Below are 22,332 nucleotides of genomic sequence, written 5' to 3'. Positions count from 1 at the left end.
TGGATGGGGAGTGTCGCTGCACGGGCTCTGGCTCGGTCACTCAAGGACATTCAGAGACTTGTCCCCAAACCACTCCTGTATTGTCTTGGCTGTGTGCTTAGGGTCGTTGTCCTGTTGGAAGGTGAACCTTCGCACAAGTCTGAGGTCCTGAGTGCTCTGGAGCAGGTTTTCATCAAGGATCTCTCTGTACTTTGGTCCGTTCATCTTTTCCAAGATCCTAACTAGTCTCCCATTCCCTGCTGTTGTAAAACATCCCCACATTGTCACCACCATGCTTCACTGTAGGGATGGTATTGGCCAGGTAATAAGAGGTGTCTGGTTTCCTCCAGACGTGACGCTCTGCATTCAGGTCAAAGAGTTCAATCGTGGTTCAATCAGACCAGAGAATCTTGTTTCTCATCGTCTAAGAGTCCTTTAGGTGCCTTTTGGCCAAATACAAGTGGGCTGTCATGTGCCTTTCACCGAGGAGTGGCTTCCGTCTGGCCACTCTACCATCAGGGCCTGATTGGTGGAGTGCTGCAGAGATGGCTGTCCTTGTGGAAGGTTCTCCCATCTCCACAGAGGAACTCTGGAGCTCTGTCAGAGTGACTATCAGGTTCTTGGTCACCTCCCTGTCCAAGTCCCTTCTCCTCGATTGTTCAGTTTGGCCGGACGGCCAGGTCTAGGAAGATTCTTGGTGGTTCTAAATTTCTTCCATTTAAGAATTATGGAGGCCAATGTGTTCTTGAGGACCTCAGTGCTGCAAACATTTTTTGGTACCCTTCCCCAGATCTGTACCTTGACACAATCCTGTCTCGGAGATCTATGGACAATTACTTTGACCTCATGGCTTGGTTTATGCTCTGACATGCACTGTCAACTGTGAGACCTTATATAGACAGGTGTGTGCCTTTCCCAATCTTGTCCAATCAATTTACCACAGGTGGACTCCAATCAATTTGTAGAAACATCTCAAGGATGATCAATGGAAACAGGATGCATCTGAGCTCAATTTCGAGTCTCATAGAAAAGGGTCTGAATACTTTATCTAAATAAGGTATTTCATTTTTTTTATTATATAAATTTGCACTCATTTCTAAAAACCTGTTTTTGCTTTGTCATTATATGGTTGATTGATGAGGGAAACAATTAATTCAATCCATTTTAGAATAAGGCTGTAACGTAACAATATGTGGAAAAAGGGAAGGCGTCTGAATACTTTCCCAATGCACTGTACCATCAACTTTTAAGATCTTGTAAGAACCTAAAGCCTGAAATAATAGGTTGTACTGAATGACACATTTGGCCATGTTTTGGAAAGATGCTATTTTTGTCAAGATATGCTACTCAGGACAATGTAGCATTTAGGAGAGCCAAGTGACACTAAATAAAATAAAAATAGTTACTCTGAAATGAAAAGGCTAGTAACAATTTAAATCCATATGTGAATCGACTGTATGTGACTCAGTCCCTTCCTATGTGAGTCATTGGGACACAAAAAGACAAAGAATGTGTTATGAAATAGAGGGTATTCTATCCAGGACATTTCAGACACTAGGTGATGGAGTTTACAAAGAATCTTCACTGTATAAATATTCACCAGGGTGAAATCCTTGGTTGTTAGAAAATATAATTTCCACCGTTCCAGCTGTGTGAATGAGATTGAGGAAAAAGCATTTTTAGATACAAATTTATAGGAAACAAGGTGGATCTTTGGTGATGCTGGTTTTATCTGATATAAATATGGAAATAATGGTCTATGGCTCTATGGTAGTCAGGATTTTGTCAGGATTTTGTCTGCTTTGAGTCACACTGTGGCAGGGATGTTCAAGGTTATTCTAAATGGGGCCTGTGCAGTTTGATGCATTCTCACCAATGTGCTCAGGCGCACAACCTTGGCTGGCATTAAAGTTGATCTCTCATCTTTTTTTCATACATCGTTTTGCAACATTGCCACAAAAACCTGCAAACCAATGTGAACGTTCTAGTTGAATCCTTTTCTAGGACGATGTGGTGATTTTATTTTTTTCTCCCTCATAGAATGTGCTCATGAATGCCTTTTGTATTACCAACTCATATTGAAGTAAGTCCATATAATAGTTTATTATTATAGGCACTTATTTCAGGGTGTTCACAGTTCACGACATCCGATTGCCCTCAGCAAGATGAATTATGCATGTTCAATGAGAGTGAGCAAACTAACTTTCGCAATGCCACCGCATTGATCAAAGCTTGCATTCCATTAGGACATATTTCACTCTTGTTCGAACTTTCAAAATCAAATGTGATTTCCTTGTTGTGTATCAGCAGATTTACGCTGGAAAAGGCTGGCTGAATATTGATGTTGAGAGCCGAATCCAGTAAAACATTGCCAGCACACATATTAATACAAATCTATGTTGATTCCTTGTTCAGGTCCATGGTAGATAAGTACTGTTTTAAAGCTGTTTACACATCAATGACTGGGGCAGTTATATTTTGGTGATAATCTACGGTACCTCAGATTGTACATCTTTCCAATCTGGAATAATGGAATAATATACATTATTTAAGACTGTGGGACGAAATTCGTTAAACTCTTCCTATTTTATTTGTTCTATCTGGAGAACACACGTTACTTATTACCTCATGATGTACAATACATGGAATCTATTGAATTCTACTATCCATTACATACAATACAGCATAGGTCTAAGACGTAATGCACTTCAACAGCTGTTATAAACAGGTCTCTTTTTAAAATGAAAATTAGTCAAGACTTTCATAAGGATTTGTGTGGGTGGTTGTGTGCATGCATGTACTGTATGTATGTATGTATGTATGTATGTATGTATGTATGTATGTATGTATGTATGTATGTATGTATGTATGTATGTATGTATGTATGTATGTATGTATGTATGTATGTATGTATGTATGTATGTATGTATGTATGTATGTATGTATGTATGTATACAACCTAAATAAGGGTCAGCTTTTAGGGTCTGTTATTTTTTCTTCACTAATTGATATGTATCAACTCACATTAAAATATGTTGCCCTTCTAAGAGAAATGACTAGGAGGGGAAATTTGTTAGACAGCAGGATAGAATGAAAAAAGAGAGAGAAGAGAGCGTGCAGAGTTGAGGGGAGGGGAGGATGACAGATAGAAAGAAATGAGAGGAGGGGAAGTACACCACTGGAATTATGTAAAAAAGTGCGTGGGAGAGAAGAACAGATAGAAAGAAGGAGAGTGAGTATTTATGGTGCCTTAAGTATCCACTGGGAAACTGAGGAGAATGTAACCAGGAGTGTCAGATATTTCGGGGAAAATAAAAGGGGTGTGGGTCAATGTTCCCTCAAATTTGTTTCGGCACTGAGCAAATTTCAGGTCTACTGAGCGTGAACTTGAAAGCTGTGAAAATTCTGTGCTACTTCCAGCATGTGTTTACTGTGAACACTGAGGCTGTACCCGCTTTAAGTTACAGTTTTAACAGTGGCCATGTAGATTACCAGAGTGGCCTACCATCCAAAACAATGGAGAAAATCCTATAACATTTTAACATGGAAATAGCTCATATCATTAGCCTATAGTGGCAGCCAATGTGTGTTGTTCAATGTAGGCCTACATTCCATGAGACTTTTGAGAAGAAAAAAAACATGCAGGGCTTGACATTAACCTGTTTATCCACCTCAGACAAGAAGATGACTGAAAATGTTGTTGTGTTGTTTGATGCAAGAAACCACTTTACAAAATAAAATGAATTATTATTCCCATACCATTAATACAGAGAATCAGACATATTATACTACCCTCTGCCTATTGGCTTCGTAGCTTATTCATACCTGTCTCAAAATACTACTCCTTTAAGTTAATAAAAAATCTGTTTACCTTCTAAGATGTCTAGAAATGTACACATTTTGTGCTCTTGTATGGAGCAATCACTCCCATATTGCTGACTACAAGTTATCTATAACTGGTCTAATAACTCAACTAGTAAAATATCTGAACAAAATGTGCACACGTGGCTACATGCAGTTCTCGCATTGATCTCAAAACAAGTGAATCTACTCACGACCGCTCATGCTGTTAACACAGTCCAGTTCAAAGTAAATGGCACAGATCCATATATGGCAATGGTCTATTTGAATATAGGACTACTGCAGCTCTGATTGTTTATGCTACATGGGTCTGGGTAGACTACTGGCTGAGTAGTGTGTGTCAATGCAATAGAATCCTACTCCGATGTGTTCTGCCTACAACAAAATATCTTGCATAGTTTGTTTTGTTTCGGTATGTTGCACTGAAAGTGGATAATATTGCGTTGATTCGATCACAGTTACCACAGTAAAGGAAAAGGTTGATAGATATTAACAGGGAAAACTCAAGAACAGTGGTCACAAACATTTTTGTAACGTCTGCTTCCAACTCACACCCTCAAACATGTAGATCCCTGAACGCAGCTCACTTTCTAGCCCACTTTCCAGCTCACACTCTCAAACACCTAGATCCACTGAACTTAGCTCACTCTCTAGATCCCAATCACCTGAATTCTAATCACCTGTTCACACACCTGTATGTCATTATCAGACACTATTTAGTTCAGATCTTTGCACCCCATCACTGTGAGGTATTGTTTGCTTTGTGACAGATATCTTTCAGAGCTCTTTTTTCCCCGTGATTTACTCCTCCCATGTTTAATAGTTTTTGCCTGCCTCACAAACGACGCCTTTTGCCTATTCCCTGCCTGTACTTTAGCCTATCACATTTCCTGTTATCTACCTATTGCCTGATCTCCCGGACTAGCCTTCTCCCTGCCTATACTGTTGCACTTTTGGACCCCTGTGTATGACCTTCTCCCTGCCCCTGGAACCAGCTACCTGCCTCCTCCTGTGGTCCTTTGCAATAAACACCTGCTGCGCCCTGCGCTTGAGACCAGCTCTCTGTCTCCCCTCATGTTCATTACACCTTTCCTGAGTCAAGATCCCTTTGAGTCAAAAGGCAAGCCAAGATCAACCACTCCAATTTTTTTAACATGACTTTAAAAAATGTAAGCCTATTGTCATGACTTGGCTTGATGGGGGAGGTTTATGACCCCCATAAATACCTTTCCCCCCGTTTCTCTCTATCCTATAGAATTTACTCTTGAAAAGCCCTTTGTTAACATAGAGATTCTGGTGACATCAAAAGATGGGAAACGGAACCATATTTCACTAATCCAACCAGTTGAAAATATGCGTTGGGACTTAATGAATATGATGTCAGTTCAGTTGGCGTCTGAGACATGATTACTGATGAAAGGACGACATAAACTCTATCTTGGAAAGTCTACACATTATATAGTTTTCAGATTCACATGGAATTGTTGTCAATTTAAATGTTTAAATATGAAACTATTTGTGAAAAGATTAAATGTAATTTAGCTTCTTAATGAGAGAGCAGTTTGTCATAGAGTGAACTCTGCCAACTCAGTGGCCCCGCCCATGTGAACAGACAGTGGTTGTAAACTATGAAACACGGCCCTCTCTCCCAATCCTATTTAAGCCCCTTGACGGAAATGTAACTCCCTATTCTGAGGACATTAGGGTGACGGTCTGCTAAACACTTGTATGTGACCAATAACATTTGATTTGACACTGAACCAAAGAAGGCACAATCTTCCAGCTGATGGTGAAACTCGAGTTGTACCGCATTATTTCACCCTAAAGCACAAATTCATGTTGTTACTGCTATGAACGGAGAAAGTGAAATATTCCTCGCTATTAAAAAAGACTAAAGCCACTAATAATAACAACGCAAGCCTATAGATACACTTTCCTACTCATTCATTACTACTGCAGTGCTTGTTGTAGCGCTGGGTGGAAATAGGAAGAACGTGCATTTTATGGCTTATAAAAGTGTTGAACACAAAGTGTTGACAGTGCTGAGTAAGAACTTAAACATGAACTCACTCATAAAAACAGCAGCTCTTTGCTGTATTCATTGACAGTCTCTCTCTAGTAATTCTTAAAAAAAAAAAAAAATCTCACAGTATCAACTTTGCTGGACTTTTTTTGTATGCCTGCTTCGTTACTGCAGACACGGTCATCTGAGCCATCCGATTGGCCAGCGGTTAGCTTATATTGCACTTAATTTGATCTCTGGGCCTGCCGGGAAGGAAGAGTTTGTACCTTCAGACACATGAAATGGTACAAAATGGCAACAGTTTGCCTACCCGGAGTGTAGGGCAGCTGAATCACATGCACCTACCGGCAACAGCCCGAGACTAATACAAAAACACAAGGCTTTATTCGTTGTTTTTTTACAGAAATGTTTGGTGCTCGACTAGAAATGCCTTGGAGATCGACCGTTTAGTGACCACTGCTCTAGAAAGTTTAGTGAAGTTCAATCTCGTGCTTCTCTCAGTAGGCATCTGTGCGGCAGTCCTGGGGGAGCTGCATGGGCAGTCTCGGGGCTATGCACGTGTGCAGCTTAGAGTGAACATTGGTGTGGGTTTAACCATACAAATAGAATTGATAGAAAATAGCTGAACATGAGAGCAGCTCTTGTTTACAGTCTGGCAACCATCTTGGTGGCATGGTTTAAGATATTCAAGTTACCATTACTTTAAGGAACAAAGTCGATGACCTTGTGTTATAGGTTGTGTAATAGTAGAGTAGAGGCAGTCCTATTCTTATATAATTGACTTCCCCTGTTGGCTAGCCAACTGAAGCTCCCTCAGCCACTTGACTTGATGGAGTCGGGGGAACAAACGTATTGACGCAGATGATAATTCTATTCTGCCCATGTTCCAAGGAGTATTTTAATGTAGTCTGCTTGCCAGTTGGTGGTTATTTTCCATGTTCACATAATTTTGCTGGTGGCCTACTTTTTGATCTGCTTCTGAATGTAGACCTACATGATGGATGACAGATAGATAGAGACGAGAGGAGGGGGAGTACACAGCTGGAATTATGTAAAAAAAGTGCGTGGGAGAGAAGAACAGATAGAAGGAGAGTATTTATGGTGCCTTAATATGTATTAAAAGGTTACATTAACCTGTTTATCCACCTCAGACAAGGAGCTGACTGAAAATGTTGTTGTGTTGTGTGATGCAAGAAACCACTTTACAAAATAAAATGCATTATTATTCCCATACCATTAATACAGAGAATCAGACAAATTATGCTACTCTCTGCCTACTGACTACTTAGCTTATTCAAGCCCGTCTCAAAATACAACACTGCTCACTGCTCCTTTGATGCAAAAAAGCTCTTTACCTGACTTGATTTTCTAAGATGTCTAGAAAAGTGCATGTTTTGTGGTCTTGTAGGAAGCAATCACTCCCCTAATGCTGACTACAGGTGATCTATAACTGGGCTAATAACTCACTAACTAGCAAAGGATATGAACTAAATGTGCACACGTGGCTACATGCAGCTCTCGCTTTGATCTCAAAACAAGTGCATCTACTCATGGCCACTCATGCTGTAAACACAGTCCAGTTGAATGTAAATGACACAGATCCATGTATGGCAATGGTCTATTTGCATATAGGACTACTGCAGCTCTGATTGTTTATGCCGCACAGGTCTGGGTAGATTACGGGCTGAGTAGTGCGTGTCAATGCAATAGAATCCTACTCCAATGTGTTCTGCCTGCAACAAAATATCTTGCATAGTTTGTTTTGTTACCGTATGTTGCATTGAAAGTGGATAATATTGCGTTGATTCAATCACAAATGCCACAGTAAAGGGTAAACGTTGATAGTATAAACAGGGAAAACCCTAGAACAGTGGTCACCAACCTTTTCTGAGTCAAGATCACTTTGAGTCAAAATGCAAGCCGAGATCTACCGGTCCAATTTTTTTAAACATTACTTAAAAAAAAATGTAAGCCTATGTAACATTAATGCATTAATAACAGTACTGTAGCAGTGAGGTTTATGCAGTAAGCTACAATATAGGCCCAGTACATTATCACCGCATGTTGACTTTCTTGAATTGCCCAGCCAATGTATTGTTGTTTGGGCCATTTTTTACATTATATTTCTACATTTAAGGTAGGCTATATGATCACACCGCTGATAGATCCGTTGTTGTATTACTTGTGAAGCACAGCTGAATGAGCATACATTTAAATCATTTGCTTTTTATTTGTATTTTACTGGGCTGATGGTGACAGCATCTGATGGTCAGTCTCAGTGGAGGGACTGAGGGTCCGCCTCTCAACCCTCTGCTCTCCCTTTCCTCCACTGACACTGACTGATGGTGAAACTCGAGTCGCACCGCATTATTTCTGCCTCATGCACACATTTATGTTACTGCTATGAACAGAGAAAGTTAAATATTCCTCGCTATTTAAAAAGACCCCCAAACCGCTAATAACAACAACGCAAACCTATAGATACACTTTACTACTCATTAATTACTGCTGCAGTGCTTGTTGTAGTGCTGAGACGAAATAGGAAGAATGTGCATTTTATAGTTTATATAAGTGTTGAACACAAAGTGTTGACAGTGCTGAGTAAGAACTTAAACATGAACTCACTCCTAAAAACAGCATATATTTGCTGCAGTCGTTGACAGTCTCTCTCTAGTCATGGTTTTAAACGTTTTGAAATCTGCACAGTATCAACTGTGCTGTGCCGTATCTTATTGCTGCTACATTGCTGCAGACACGGTCATCTGAGGCATCCGGTAAGTTTATAGTGCACATGATTTGCTCTCTGGACCCGCCGGGAAGGAAGAGTTTGTACCTTCAGGCACATGAACTGGAACAAAATGGCAAAAGTTATCCTACCCGGAGCACAGGGCAGCTGAATCGCGTGGATCTACCGGCAACAGCCCGAGACTAATAAAAACAATATCTTTGGGGTTTTTACAGAAATTAATTCCTTGGAGATCGACCAGTGGATCGCGCTCGACTGTTTGGTGACCACCATTCTAGAAAGTTTTGTCAAATTCAGTCTCGTTCTCTCTGTTGGCTTCTGGGCGGCAGTTCGGGGGGAGCTGTGCATGCAGCTTAGAGTGAACATGTGTGTAACCATAGAAATAGAATTGGTAGAAAATAGCTGAACATAAGAGCAGCTCTTGTTTACAGTCTGGCAACCATCTTGGTGTTGTGGTTTTAAGATATTCAAGTTACCATTGCTCTAACGAACAAAGTCGATGACCTTGTGTTATAAGTTGTGTAATAGTAGAGTAGAGGCAGTCCTATTCTTATATAATTGACTTCCCCTGTTGGCTAGCCAACTGAAGCTCCCTCAGCCACTTGGCGAGATGATGTCGGGGGAACAGAAGTGTTGACGCAGATTCTAATTCTCATCTGCCCTTATTCTAAGGATTATTTTAATGTAGTCTGCTCGCCAGTTGGTGGTTATTTTCCATGTTCACGTAATTTTGCTGGTGGCCTACTTCTTGATCTGCTTCTGAATGTAGACACACATGACGTGGACATATGGCTAACATTTATTTATTGTGTAGCTGACAAACTGTACTTGTGATTTCTTCATCCTTTATCTCGACTTCGTCTCGGGCCTAACAACACCCGTGCCAATACATGCTCCAAACAGCGGCTTCTCTGGCATTATCACTTAAATAGAACAAACACGCCTCTCTAACATTTAGAACTTCTCAGAACAAAAGTTTTGCTTGTGTTTGTATTTTTTTGTTCGAATTTGGACTAATCTTGTACTTTTTCCCATGGTGACAGTTTCAGGTTGCACTTTTTAAGGTTCTGGTGTTCCTTATCTCTTTTCTCTCTTTGACCCTCTCTCTGCCCCCCCACCCCCTCTCTTTCTCTAATTTTCAATTGAATGGGCTTTATAGGCATGGGAAACATATCTTTACATTGCCAAAGCAAGTGAAATAGATAATAAACAAAAGTGAAATAAACAATAACAAATTAACAGTAAACGTTACACTCGTTACACATTCCTAAAGAATAACGATATTTCAAATGTCATATTACATCTATATACAGTGTTGTAATTGTGTGCAAATAGTTAAAGTACAAAAGGGAAAATAAATAAACATAAATATAGGTTGTATTTACAATGGTGTTTGTTCTTCACTGATTGCCGCCTTTCCATGTTCATACATATGTCGGGAGGTTAGGAAGTGCAGCTCAGTTTCCACCTCATTTTGTGGGCAGTGTGCACATAGCCTGTCTTCTCTTGAGAGCCAGGTCTGCCTTCGGCGGCCTTTCTTAATAGCAAGTCTTTGCTTGCTGAGTCTGTACATGGTCAAAGATTTCCTTAATTTTGGGTCAGTCACAGTGGTCAGGTATTCTGCCACCATGTACTCTTTGTTTAGGGCCAAATAGCATTCTAGTTTGCTCTGTTTTTTTTGTAAATTCTTTCCAACGTCTCAAGTAATTATATTTTTGTTTTCTCATGATTTGGTTGGGTCTAACTGTGTTACTGTCCTGTGGCTCTGTAGGGTCTGTTTGTGTTTGTGAACAGAGCCCCAGGACCAGCTTGCTTAGGCGGCCTGTCTCCAGGTTAATTTCTCTGTTGTTGATGGCTTTTGGAATCGCTTCCTTTTAGGTGGTTGTAGAACTTAACGTCTCTTTTCTGGATGTTGATCATTAGTAGTATCGGCCAAAATCTGCTCTGCATGCATTATTTTGTGTTTTACATTGTACATGGAGGATATTTTTGCAGAATTCTGCATGCAGTCTCAATTTGGGCTTTGTCCCATTTTATGAATTCTTTGGATGGTGAGCGGACCTCAGAACTCACAACCATAAAGGGCAATGGGTTCTATAACTGATTCAAGTATTTTAAGCCAGATCCTAATTGCTATGTCGAATTTTACATACAGTTGAAGTCGAAAGTTTACATTAGGTTGGAGTCATTTTTCAAAAAATTGTTTACAGACAAATTATTTCACTTATAACTCACTGTATCACAATTCCAATGGGTCAGAAGTTTACATACACTAAGTTGACTGTGCCTTGAAACAGCTGGGAAAATTACAGAAAATGATGTCAGGGCTTTAGAAGCTTCTGGTAGGCTAATTTACATTATTTGAGTCAAGTGAAGGTATACCTGTGGATGTATTTCAAGGCCTACCTTCAAACTCCTCTTTGCTTGACATCATTGGAAAATCAAAAGAAATCAGCCAAGATCTCAGAAAATAAATTGTAGACCTCCACAAGTCTGGTTCATCCTTGGGAGTAATTTCCACACACTTGAAGGTACCACGTTCACCTGTACAAACAATAGTACGCAAGTATAAACACCATGGGACCACGCAGCCGTCATACCGCTCAGGAAGGAGATGCATTCTGTCTCCTAGAGATGAACGTACTTTGGTGCGAAAAGTGCAAATCAATCCCAGAACAACAGCAAAGGACCTTGTGGAGATGCTGGAGGAAACGGGTACAAAAGTATTTATATCCACAGTAAAACGAGTCCTATATCGACATAACCTGAAAGGCCGCTCAGCAAGGAGGAAACCACTGCTCCAAAACAGCCATAAAAATGCCAGACTACAGTTTGCAACTGCACATGGGGACAAAGATCGTACTTTTTGGAGAAATGTCCTCTGGTCTTATGAAACAAAAATAGAACTGTTTGGCCATAATGAGCATCGTTATGTTTTGAGGAAAAAGTGGGAGGCTTGCAAGCTGAAGAACACTATCCTCATGTTGTGGGGGTGCTTTGCTGCAGGAGGGACTGGTGCACTTCACAAAATAGCTGGCATTTTGAGGAAGTAAAATGATGTGGATATATTGAAGCAGCATCTCAAGACATCAGTCAGGACGTCAAAGCTTGGTCGCAAATGGGTCTTCCAAATGGACGATGACCCCCAGCATACTTCCAAAGTTGTGGCAAAATGGCTTAAGGACAACAAAGTCAAGGTATTGGAGTGGCCATCACAAAGCCCTGACCGCAATCCAATTGAAAATTAGTGGGCAGAACTGAAAAAGCGTATGCGAGCAAGGAGGACTACAAACCTGACTCAGTTACACCAGCTCTGTCAGGAGGAATGGGCCAGAATTCACCCAACTTATTGTGGGAAGGTTGTGAAACGCTACTGGAAACGTTTGACCCAAGTTAAACAATGTAAAGGCAATGCTACCAAACACTAATTGAGTGTATGTAAACTTCTGACCCACTGGGAATGTGATGAAAGAAATAAAGCTGAAATAAATCATTCTCTGCTATTATTCTGGTATTTCACATTCTTCAAATAAAATGGTGATCCTAACTGACCTCAGACTATACTTTTTACTATGATTAAATATCAGGAATTGAAAAACTGAGTTGAAATGTATTTAAATGTATGTGTATGTAAACTTCTGACTTAAACTGTATGTTCCTTTTGATGGCATAGAAGGCCCTTCTTGCCTTGTCTCTCAGATCGTTCACATCTTTGTGGAAGTTACCTGTGGCGCTGATGTTTAGGCCAAGGTATGTATCGTTTTTTTGTGTGCTCTAGGGCAACGGTGTCTAGATGGAATTTGTATTCGTGGTCCTGGCAACTGGACCTTTTTTGGAACACCATTATTTTGTCTTACTGAGATTTACTCTCTCTCTCTCACAGAGCACGCTCGCGCTCGCAGGAAGAGCATTGCCACTGCGAGACAGCCAAGCATGGAAATCCCTCCCACTGCCCCCCAACAACCCTTCAGACAACAAGTAAGTACTCGAAAATGCTATATTACCTCTTTCCATTATTATCGTGTCATTTCCACTTATTCTGAGCCATACAATAAAGTGCTACCCACTATTAGCTTCACTTCCTGCTCTCTATCATTATTCTCCCTCATTACCCTGTTCTCTTTTGTTCAGAGCAGAATTGATAATAGTCATTCTTTCATTTTTTATTTAACCTTTATTTAACTAGGCAAGTCAGTTTAAGAACAAATTCTTATTTACAATGACGGTCTACCCCCCCCAGGCCAAACACACCCCTAACCCGGACCATGCTGTGCCAATTGTGCACCGCCCTATGGGACTCCCGATCACTGCCGGTTGTGACACAGCCTGGGAACAAACCAGGGTCTGTAGTGACACCTCTAGCCTTGCAATGCAGTGCCTTAGACTGCTGCGCCACTCAGGAGGCTAGTAATAGATAGTAGGCTAACTGTAATGCTAATAATTTACTGATTCCAAATTAAAAGTACATTATAGCAGTATGGGATACACCTGTACATTTCACCAGTTCAACCTCATGCCAGTTGAGTTTTCAAGTCTTCAAATAGGCTTACACCATCCATCTTAGTGGCTGAATTCGCATAGCCCACTGAAAGAACATTATTGAATTAGCCATTGTTGCTTCATCTGTAGCCCAATAGGCTCCTCCAGTGGTCATCTGAAGGAAGCAAAACACAAACACTTCCAAAGTGGGTTCCTCTCCTCAACCTCCATCAGTACCACAACCATCACCACTACCAATAACATGGATTCATGCTAACACTGATTTCGCAGATAGCGTCCTATTTTGAAAGAAGGGTTTAATGCACTGATTGTAAGTCAGTCTGGAGCAAATTACAAGAGCTTCTGCTAAATTACATTTTTTTTTAATGAAATGGACATCTCCACCTGTGTAATGGTCTCCAATCTTGTCCCCAACAGAGCTTCCTCAGTCGAAAGTTGAAGGGCTCCATCAAAAGGGCAAAGAGCCAGCCCAAGCTGGATCGAACCAGCAGCTTCCGCCACATGATTCTACCCCGTTTCCGTAGTGCTGATCAGGAGAGGTAGGTAACGCTTTCCCAAACGATTGGATGTGTGACACTCTATAAATATTTATTTTACACTCCTTGTTTTGTGTATTTACCTGTGTTTTCCAATATGTACAGTTTATGTTAACAGTGGTTACTTTTGGGTACTTATTGCAAGAATTTAACACAATTTTTAGCCCTACCTGGTACCAGATTTTATGTTTAGCAGTGCTTGTTTCAATGCACTGTTTCCCTTAACATTGTAATGGGACCACAGTGTGTCTTAACCTCTCTCTCTCTCTCTCTCTCTCTCTCTCTCTCTCTCTCTCTCTCTCTCTCTCTCTCTCTCTCTCTCTCTCTCTCTCTCTCTCTCTCTCTCTCTCTCTCTCTCTCTCTCTCTCTCTCTCTCTCTCTCTCTCTGTCTTTCTCTCTCAAGGACACGTCTAATGCAGAGCTTCAAGGAGTCCCACTCTCATGAGTCCCTGCTTTCCCCTAGCAGTGCAGCGGAGGCTCTGGACCTCACGCTGGATGAAGATGCTGTCATCAAACCTGTCCACTCCAGCATATTGGGCCAGGAGTATTGCTTTGAGGTGACTGCCCTTCTGAGAGAAAAATAGTGTATAGTATCTCTCCTAATATTAAATCTAAAACAGTTATTACAGCTCAGTCTACCAAGTTGATGTGTCATGGTGATAGTAATTGATCAACTGTTACACACTAACAAGCAACAAACTATATCATTGATGAATTCACTTCTGTGTCTGTTTGACTGTAGGTGACCACCATTTCAGGGACAAAATGCTTTGCCTGCCGCTCGGCTGCAGAGAGAGACAAATGGATTGAGAATCTACAGAGAGCTGTCAAGCCCAACAAGGTGAAAAAATAGAGAGGAACAAGGACCCTGCTTGCAGTCCACACTCAAAATGCCTTTTATCAAAATGCCTTTCATCTCCATTAGTTTCAGCAGTCTTCACCTCTCTCTCCAATGCTCCCATTTTAGGACAATAGTCGAAGGGTGGACAATGTGCTTAAGCTGTGGATCATTGAGGCCAGGGACCTTCCTCCTAAGAAGCGGTACTATTGTGAGCTGTGTCTGGATGACATGCTGTACGCTCGCACCACCAGCAAGCCCCGCACGGACACTGTCTTCTGGGGCGAGCACTTTGAGTTCAACAACTTGCCTGCCATTCGTAGCCTACGCCTGCACCTTTACAAGGAGACAGACAAAAAGCGACGCAAGGTGTGTGTCTGTCTATGGCGGTTGTATTTTTCCTTGTGTATCTTTTGTGTTTGCAGAGTTACTCAAATATTTACTTCTATTCTATTCTCCGTTCTGTTCTCTAACCTAGGAGAAGAGCACGTACCTCGGCCTGGTCACTATCCCCATATCGAGCATCACAGGCAGGCAGTTTGTGGAGCAGTGGTATCCGGTGATCCAGCCCAGTGCTTTGGCTAAGGGTGGCGGTGTAGGCGGTGGCAAGGTCATCAATGCCTCAATCCGCCTCAAGTCCCGCTACCAGACCATGAGTATCCTGCCCATGGAGCTGTACAAGGAGTTCGCTGAGTACATCACCAATAACTACCGTACGCTGTGTGCCGTGCTGGAGCCTCTGCTCAGTGTCAAAAGCAAAGAGGAGGTGGCGTTCGCGCTGGTGCACATTCTCCAGAGCACGGGCAAGGCGAAGGTAGGAAGGAAGGCACTAAAGCAGAGGTGGCCAAGCACTCCTGTTGTAGAGTAACCTCTTTCTGAGGTTATTGTAAATGAGGCCTGTAGCATCTTTCCTGGCCCCTGTGTCTGTTGTACAATGTGTTTGTGTTGTTTGTTTGAGGAGCATGTTCTTTTTTCAGGACTTCCTGTCAGACATGGCGATGTGCGAGGTGGATAGATTCATGGAACGAGAGCATCTGATCTTTCGAGAGAACACCCTTGCTACTAAAGCCATAGAGGAGTACCTCAAATTGATAGGGCACCGGTACCTCAAGGATGCCATAGGTAAAACTGCAAATTATTTTATTTTATACCAATACCAGTGTAAAATGACCAAATCAAGACCTGGGTTCAAATACTATTTGAAATCATTCAAATACTTTTAGCGTTTGCTTTAGCCTGCCTGGAGTGCCCGCTGAGCGAGCTTTGCTAAAGTATTTGAAATGATGAGTGACAATGATGTTGATGAGAAGACTATGATGGTGATGATGATGAAGAAGAAGATACTGATGAGGATTAATGGACGGTTGTCTCGTTGACAGGGGAGTTCATTCGAGCTTTATACGAGTCAGAGGAGAATTGTGAAGTGGATCCCATGCGTACTCCACCGTCTGTCCTGGCCGACCACCAAGCCAATCTTCGCATGTGCTGCGAGCTGGCACTCTGCAAGATTGTCAACTCTCATTGGTCAGAATTTCTTCCACATGACTACCCCATTGTACAAATGTGTCAGTAACACAGTGTCCTTTCTAGTATGATGGGCTGTTTGTTCCCCACCCCCCCCCAAAAAAAGTTTGCAATGAAAAATAAAGTACAATTCTATCCTTCTGTCCTAGTGTGTTTCCGCGGGAGCTGAAGGACGTATTTGCCTCCTGGAGGGTCCGGTGTGCCGAGCGGGGAAGGGAGGACATCGCAGACCGCCTCATCAGCTCCTCCCTCTTCTTACGCTTCCTGTGTCCCGCCATCATGTCGCCCTCTCTCTTCAACCTCACCCAGGAGTACCCTGGAGAGCGGACCTCCCGCACACTTACCCTCATCGCCAAGGTGGTGCAGAACCTGGCCAGCTTCTCCAAGTCAGTCACCACCTTCCCTCCTATGTAGCCTTCCCTCTTTTTTTTGCATGACCTTTCTTTTAGCCTTCCCTCACATTTAGCCTCCCCTCACCTGTCCTCTAACAATTAACCTGCCTTTCCCAAAATGATCCAGTATGTCCACTACCAGCCAAGCCTTGTTAAGTCATTATCTATGTCCTCAGCCAGTTCCTCTTCCAATCCATTAATTATTTCCACGACATTGCGTTTGAGTCATACATGCTTAAGACTTGCTTAAGTCTTACTATGCGTTATAACTGTATCATAATACATTATATCAGTCAGCATGAAGTAAACTATTCTGAAATAAGCTTGTCCTTTGGTGACAGTGAATGAAGAATTCATCCAACATGATTGTCCACAAACAAGATGACCGTAACAGGTTTCAATGGCACAAATGTTCAGAGGGTGGAGAAGTCTGTGTGCACCGATACTATTTCTTTTAGCGATGTTCTTGGCACATTGCAGACAAGGTTACAGTACGAATAATTCAATTCTCCCCCTCACCATCACCTGTTGTTCATACTGTATCCTTCCATCTTCCTCACCTGCTCTTTCATTCTTTGCATTCTCACACTGTCTGTCTCCCCTCTCTTGTTTTCTCTCCGTACGCCCTTATCACTATTTCTCTGTACTTCGCCATACTATGTATCTTGTCCCTTTCTCCCTCAATCTTTCACTGTCTGTGGGAACTTCTTTCTCTCTTTCCCCCCACTCTCTCTATGCTCCCCCCACGCTGCTGTCTCTTCTGCCCTCAGGTTTAGTGGCAAAGAGGACCACATGTGTTTCATGAACGAGTTTTTGGAGATGGAGTGGGGCTCCATGCAGCAGTTCCTGTACGAGATCTCCAACATGGACACGGGGAGCAATGCCGGGGGCTTTGAGGGCTACATCGACCTGGGCAGGGAGCTGTCAGTGCTCCACAGCCTGCTGTGGGAAGTCATGGCCCAACTGAGCAAGGTAATGGGGAATGTAACCTCTCCAGGCTGTTGTGCATATAATCCTGGGACATCAACGATTCAAAGTTGGCCTTTTTGGGAGTGATCATAGAATTCTATGGGAGTGACCTTACTGAGTAAATTATTTGTCATTTAATTTGAGCAAATCACACGACTGTGAGGCGTGGCTCCAAATGGAGGCAGGATCAGGCACAAGACACCTACGGTGTAGTGTTAGGGGGAAGGTGTTGTGGGAGATGATCGGCTGGTAGATTAAGCCTATTAAGTCAATGCCTAAGTTTCTCCCAATCTCTCTGTATAATTGCCTAACAAATGCCAAGTTTGACATGTTGGTCCACCAGACTCTTCAGGCATTTGGGCGGAATTGTCTGGGAACGAGATTATGAGGAATGTGACCGTCTAGGTTCAAACCCTGGTCGTCTGAACACCACACACATGCGTAAACCCGCAGAATCTAAAGCCTGGTCACAGTCTTTAGGTCTCAGGTAAGGTTAGTCATCACCCATGAAGAAAATACTGTCGCTCCCTCACTTTTCATTAACCGAAAAGCAAATCTTGGAGGACAAAGGAAGTTAAAAATACTTATTTCTTATTAAAACCAACATGTTTTTGCGTATACTGTACCCTTCCTTGAGATATCCCATCCTAAATGCATTCGTTTGGATAATACTTGTTTGTGAGGACAAATTCCATTGTCCTCCAAGAGTTGCTGAATATTTTGCCATCTCCAGCTGAGCAAGGTAACAGCAATGCTACACCTGCCACATTTGTCTTCACGGCTTGAGCCACGACTGATTACACTCCTGCTGTTGTCAATGCTGCCCGCAACACTGTCCGCATGAGGTGGAGCGTGTTAGTGAGGCAGCAAGGCATTAGACATGCCTTTTATCGTACAAAAGTCACTTTTTCTATTTGCTACGTTTGCATTTGTGTCTTTGAAGTGTAACAATACATCTAAAGTGACTGTAATACAGCTGTAACACCTTTTTATTCTGCTGATATGCCTCCTGCTACTAGTTATTCTCCCCCACCCCTTTACACCTCTTCTCTCACCACCTCTTGGCTAAAATCCATTTGTATTTTCACTCCCTCCACTCCTGCTGTTCACTTGGCTGAATTCCATTTCTATTTTGGCTCCCTCCACTCTGTTCATTTTAAAATGACAAAATCCATTTTATAAGGGAGCATGCAAATGTTTTGGAGGACTGGCAAAATATCACTTAAGTGAAACTGAAAGGGGAGTGAACGAGGGGGAAGGGAAAATCACTTTTTATTGTCTGAGATCAAAATTCATAACAATAGGGTGAAATGACATAACATCTGCAAAATCTACACCTCAACTGAAATATTGGACACCTCCAACTCTAGGGTTTCCCCATGTAATCAATGAGTGGAGTGAGCGACTGAACACGTTTGTTTTAATTGAGCCCGTGGCTGCATCTCAATAGTCTACAGTGGCTTCCTCTCTTCGTCTCCCTTCCTCCATGTGCACTGTTCTGAGAACACAAAACAGGTGATAACAATATGGTTGACATCTGCTTTCACCTGCTCAGCTCCTTCACCTCAGTGTAGATGAATGAGAGGAAAAGAAGCCACTTTAGACTATTGAGATGTAGCCAAATTCTCTCCATGATCCCTGTATCCCAATTCCTTGTCCTTTCTCCAGAAGTGTACACTTATGCACTCCTCCCCACTCATTTATAAGCACTGAGGCATGGGCGTGATTAAAGCTGTTCAAGTCCAGTTTTGAAGGGCCAAAACACTTCTCGTTTCTGTTTTTAACTGGTAGTTCATTTCACTCATCTCGTATCCCAGGTCTGAATCAGTCCCTGGTTAGAAGGAAAGAATGAAAACCAGAAGTGTTTTGGCACTCCAGGACCGGAAATGAACAGCCCTGCACTCAATAGAGGTTCCAACACATTTCTTATAACAGTATTTTCCTTTTGAATCCATTAATGGAAGTGAATGAGTGCACTCTTTGGGAGAAAGGACAGAATTTGGGATAAACAGTCACATCTTTTCATTTACGCTTTGTCTCCCAGGACGCTATTCTGAAGCTTGGTCCCTTGCCACGTCTGCTGAATGACATCAGTGTAGCTTTGAGGAACCCCCAGCTCCACCGGCAGGCCAGCCACCAGCCAGACAGGCAGCAGGACAGGCTCATCACACGGCCCTCCTTCAATCGCCTGGTATCATCCGATTTCCAGAGCCTCATGATGCGGGACCTCAACAGGTAACTGCTCCTGGCTTAAACGCACCATCTGTGTAAGATTTCTTCAGGTTCAATAGTCATTTCAATTGATCGGGGTGGCAGGGTAGCCTAGTGGTTAGAGTGTTGGACTAGTAACTGAAAGGTTGCAAGTACAAATCTGTCATTCTGCACCTGAACAGGCAGTTAACCCACTGTTCCTAGGCCGTCATTGAAAATAAGAATTTGTTCTTAACTGACTTGCCTAGTTAAATGAAGGTAAAAAAAATATGCATTGATTATTGAAGAGCATAAGTTATAAATCCCTTGTTTCACCTTTAATATAATTCAGCAGCTAGGGTGGTACAATTTCATTGTTGATGCTTTTGGTTGTCGTTTGTAGTCTTTGTAAACAAATAATGTTGATGCAAAGAGGGGTGAGGTGTGAGCCTTGAGGGTCCCCTACAATATATGCTGTAGTATAGCTTTAAAATACAGCCCCTGACAATGGCAGTGATGATAGATAATGATGATGATCATCTCCAGCTCAATAGACATCTCCCGTCTCCCCTCCCCAACCGCGGGATTATCTGGGGGTGGTGTCCTCTCGTCTCATGTAAGCATGGGAAGCTTTGCAGAACGAGACCCCCACGGCTCAAAGGATGTTTTCTACGTGACCCGTCCCCCTTTGGCTCGGTCCAGCCCTGCATACTGCACCAGCAGTTCTGATATCACTGACCCAGACCCAAAGGTAAACTTTGATGCATCGATTTATCGCCACTAGCAGACATCAGTAAATTGACCAACAAAAACTTTGAGTTGGACACATACACTGAGTATACAAAACATTAAGAACACCTGCTCTTTCCATGACAGTGTATATTACAACTTGTAGTATACCTCAAAATGTAGTTATGAATTTCCCGAATAACTAAGTAGTGAACATTGTTATAAGTGACATTGTAATAGGTTATTCCAGTTGACAGGTTATGTTCTGTCTCTCTCCTAGGTCCTCAGTGTTAACAAAAGCGTGTCCATGATGGACCTGCAGGACTCACGCATGAATAGCATCTCCAACCTCCATTCAGTGGGCGATATGCTCAACTCCTCCCAGGCCTCTATAGCAGGCTTGGGCCACAGTTTCGGGAACCTGGGCGGCCCGCTTCGCATGGGAGGCCATATGTCCGCCGGTGGCTCTGGGAGCTCCGGCTTGAGGCTAAGCCAGATGGGGGGACCCCTTCACCACATGGGGGGTCCCACTGACTCTCTCTCCCAGCAGCAGCAACATGCGGCAGCCGCCATGCACTTCCCCCTCTCCTTCCAGAATCCCCTCTTCCATCTGGCTGCCGACAGCCCTCGGGGTCAGCCCCACAGTCGTCCTCAGGCCCAGCCACCTCCCCCTCCACTCTTGTTGGCCCCAGAGCTTGACAATGCCCACCACCAACAGGGCTACGTGCGGGCATTTGGCCACGGCGGCTTCTCGCGTAGTGAGGACCTTTCAGCCCTGCGGCCACAGAGCAGTCTGGTGCAGCCCAGTGTTGTCCACTCGCACAGCTACAGTGACGACTACACACGGCAAAACCAGAATGCTGAATACGCCCGGCGCCAGCTTTCGCTGCAAGTACAGGTCGGTAATTCCAGGAAAATATCACGAAATCAATTTCAATTAAATTCAACTTTATTCATTCCGGTAGCAGCATTTAAGATGACATTGGCAGAGCCTAAGTGCATGTTAACAAGAATACATCCCTTCATACTAAACATACACCACACAGTGCATGTAACACCCGTAGACATTACATTTAGCAATCAGGCTGTTGCAGACTGTTGTTGCGGTCTGTTGCATTGATAAACCCCATCATAGATTTAAATAGATATTTCATATAATTTCAAAATAAATTGACAATGTGAATTCACACAGCAGTCACTTTTTAGAAGCATTGATAGTGAAATGTACAGTATTTGCCTATTGTTTGTATGACTACTGTAGATGCTTGAAAACAAGTTAGACAGGGATTGTCCAATTAAAAGGGATTGTCCAATTAAAAGGAGTTGTCCAATTAAATTGACTTCACAACCATTCCATCTCCTTCCTTGTCTCTCCTCTTACACTCTCTCCCTCTTTCTCCCTCTCCTATAGTATTTGATCTCAAATACTGTATCTTCTTTTTCTAAATATTTCCTGCCCCCCCTCCCTCTTTCTCCCTCTCTTACTTTTCCCGCCCACCCTCTCTCTCTCAGGAGAATCTTCAGCAGCAGATTCTTATGGGCATGACCCCTCAGACGGCCACAGGCACGGGCACTCCCACCTCCTTGGCCACTCCCCCCTCCACCGTGTACCCTGTCCGTCATGGCTCTGTAGCACCGCCTCCCCCACAGCGCCTCAAATCCCAGCTGTCCATCAGCCCCGGGGCCACCTCCACCCCTCCCAAGGCCCGCCCCCAGAGCAGGAACCTCCTTCTCCAGTCACCCGACTCCAGCTTTGGCGGCAGGCAGCCCTCGCAACAGCAACAACAGCAGCAGTTGTCCGTCAAACAGTCTGACAGCCCAGCCCCTGGGCTCCCGCACCAGTCGAGCTCTGCCAGGGACGGCCAGGGGGCGCCACAAGGGGGGAACGGAGAGACCACAGACACCCCGACTAAGAGCACAAAGCAGCCTCAGACCACAGACACCCCAACTAAGAACACCAAGCAGCCCCAGCCGCAGTCCCAGCAGCAGCAGCCTCCACAGCAGCACCTGCTCAAGCCGACAGTCAATAAACAGGTCTATTAATG

At 43.1% G+C, this 22,332-nt stretch overlaps 1 protein-coding gene across 5 annotated transcripts in view; it reads left to right on the top strand.

Moving 5' to 3' along the window:
* The window catches only part of LOC109875608 (ras/Rap GTPase-activating protein SynGAP), a 110,115-nt gene that overhangs the window by 72,105 nt on the left and 15,678 nt on the right, over positions 1–22,332 (top strand). For 4 of the 5 annotated variants that reach the window (XM_031793504.1, XM_031793506.1, XM_031793505.1 and 1 more), the window contains 14 exons: positions 12,493–12,587; positions 13,527–13,648; positions 14,049–14,202; positions 14,388–14,486; positions 14,613–14,852; positions 14,962–15,297; positions 15,461–15,605; positions 15,863–16,007; positions 16,157–16,393; positions 17,170–17,371; positions 19,413–19,603; positions 20,105–20,309; positions 20,568–21,185; positions 21,800–22,321. In XM_031793504.1, the coding sequence (XP_031649364.1) occupies positions 12,493–12,587; positions 13,527–13,648; positions 14,049–14,202; positions 14,388–14,486; positions 14,613–14,852; positions 14,962–15,297; positions 15,461–15,605; positions 15,863–16,007; positions 16,157–16,393; positions 17,170–17,371; positions 19,413–19,603; positions 20,105–20,309; positions 20,568–21,185; positions 21,800–22,321 (3,311 nt within the window). Of the gene's footprint in view, positions 1–12,311; positions 12,360–12,492; positions 12,588–13,526; positions 13,649–14,048; positions 14,203–14,387; positions 14,487–14,612; positions 14,853–14,961; positions 15,298–15,460; positions 15,606–15,862; positions 16,008–16,156; positions 16,394–17,169; positions 17,372–19,412; positions 19,604–20,104; positions 20,310–20,567; positions 21,186–21,799; positions 22,322–22,332 lie in introns of those variants that run through there. The other variant, XM_031793508.1, reaches the window with a different exon arrangement.

This window comes from Oncorhynchus kisutch, linkage group LG17 (assembly GCF_002021735.2).
Source record: "Oncorhynchus kisutch isolate 150728-3 linkage group LG17, Okis_V2, whole genome shotgun sequence".
Taxonomy (NCBI): Eukaryota; Metazoa; Chordata; class Actinopteri; order Salmoniformes; family Salmonidae; genus Oncorhynchus; species Oncorhynchus kisutch.
The sequence above is the reverse complement of the archived record's forward strand: the minus strand, read 5'-3'. Positions and strand labels throughout refer to the sequence as shown.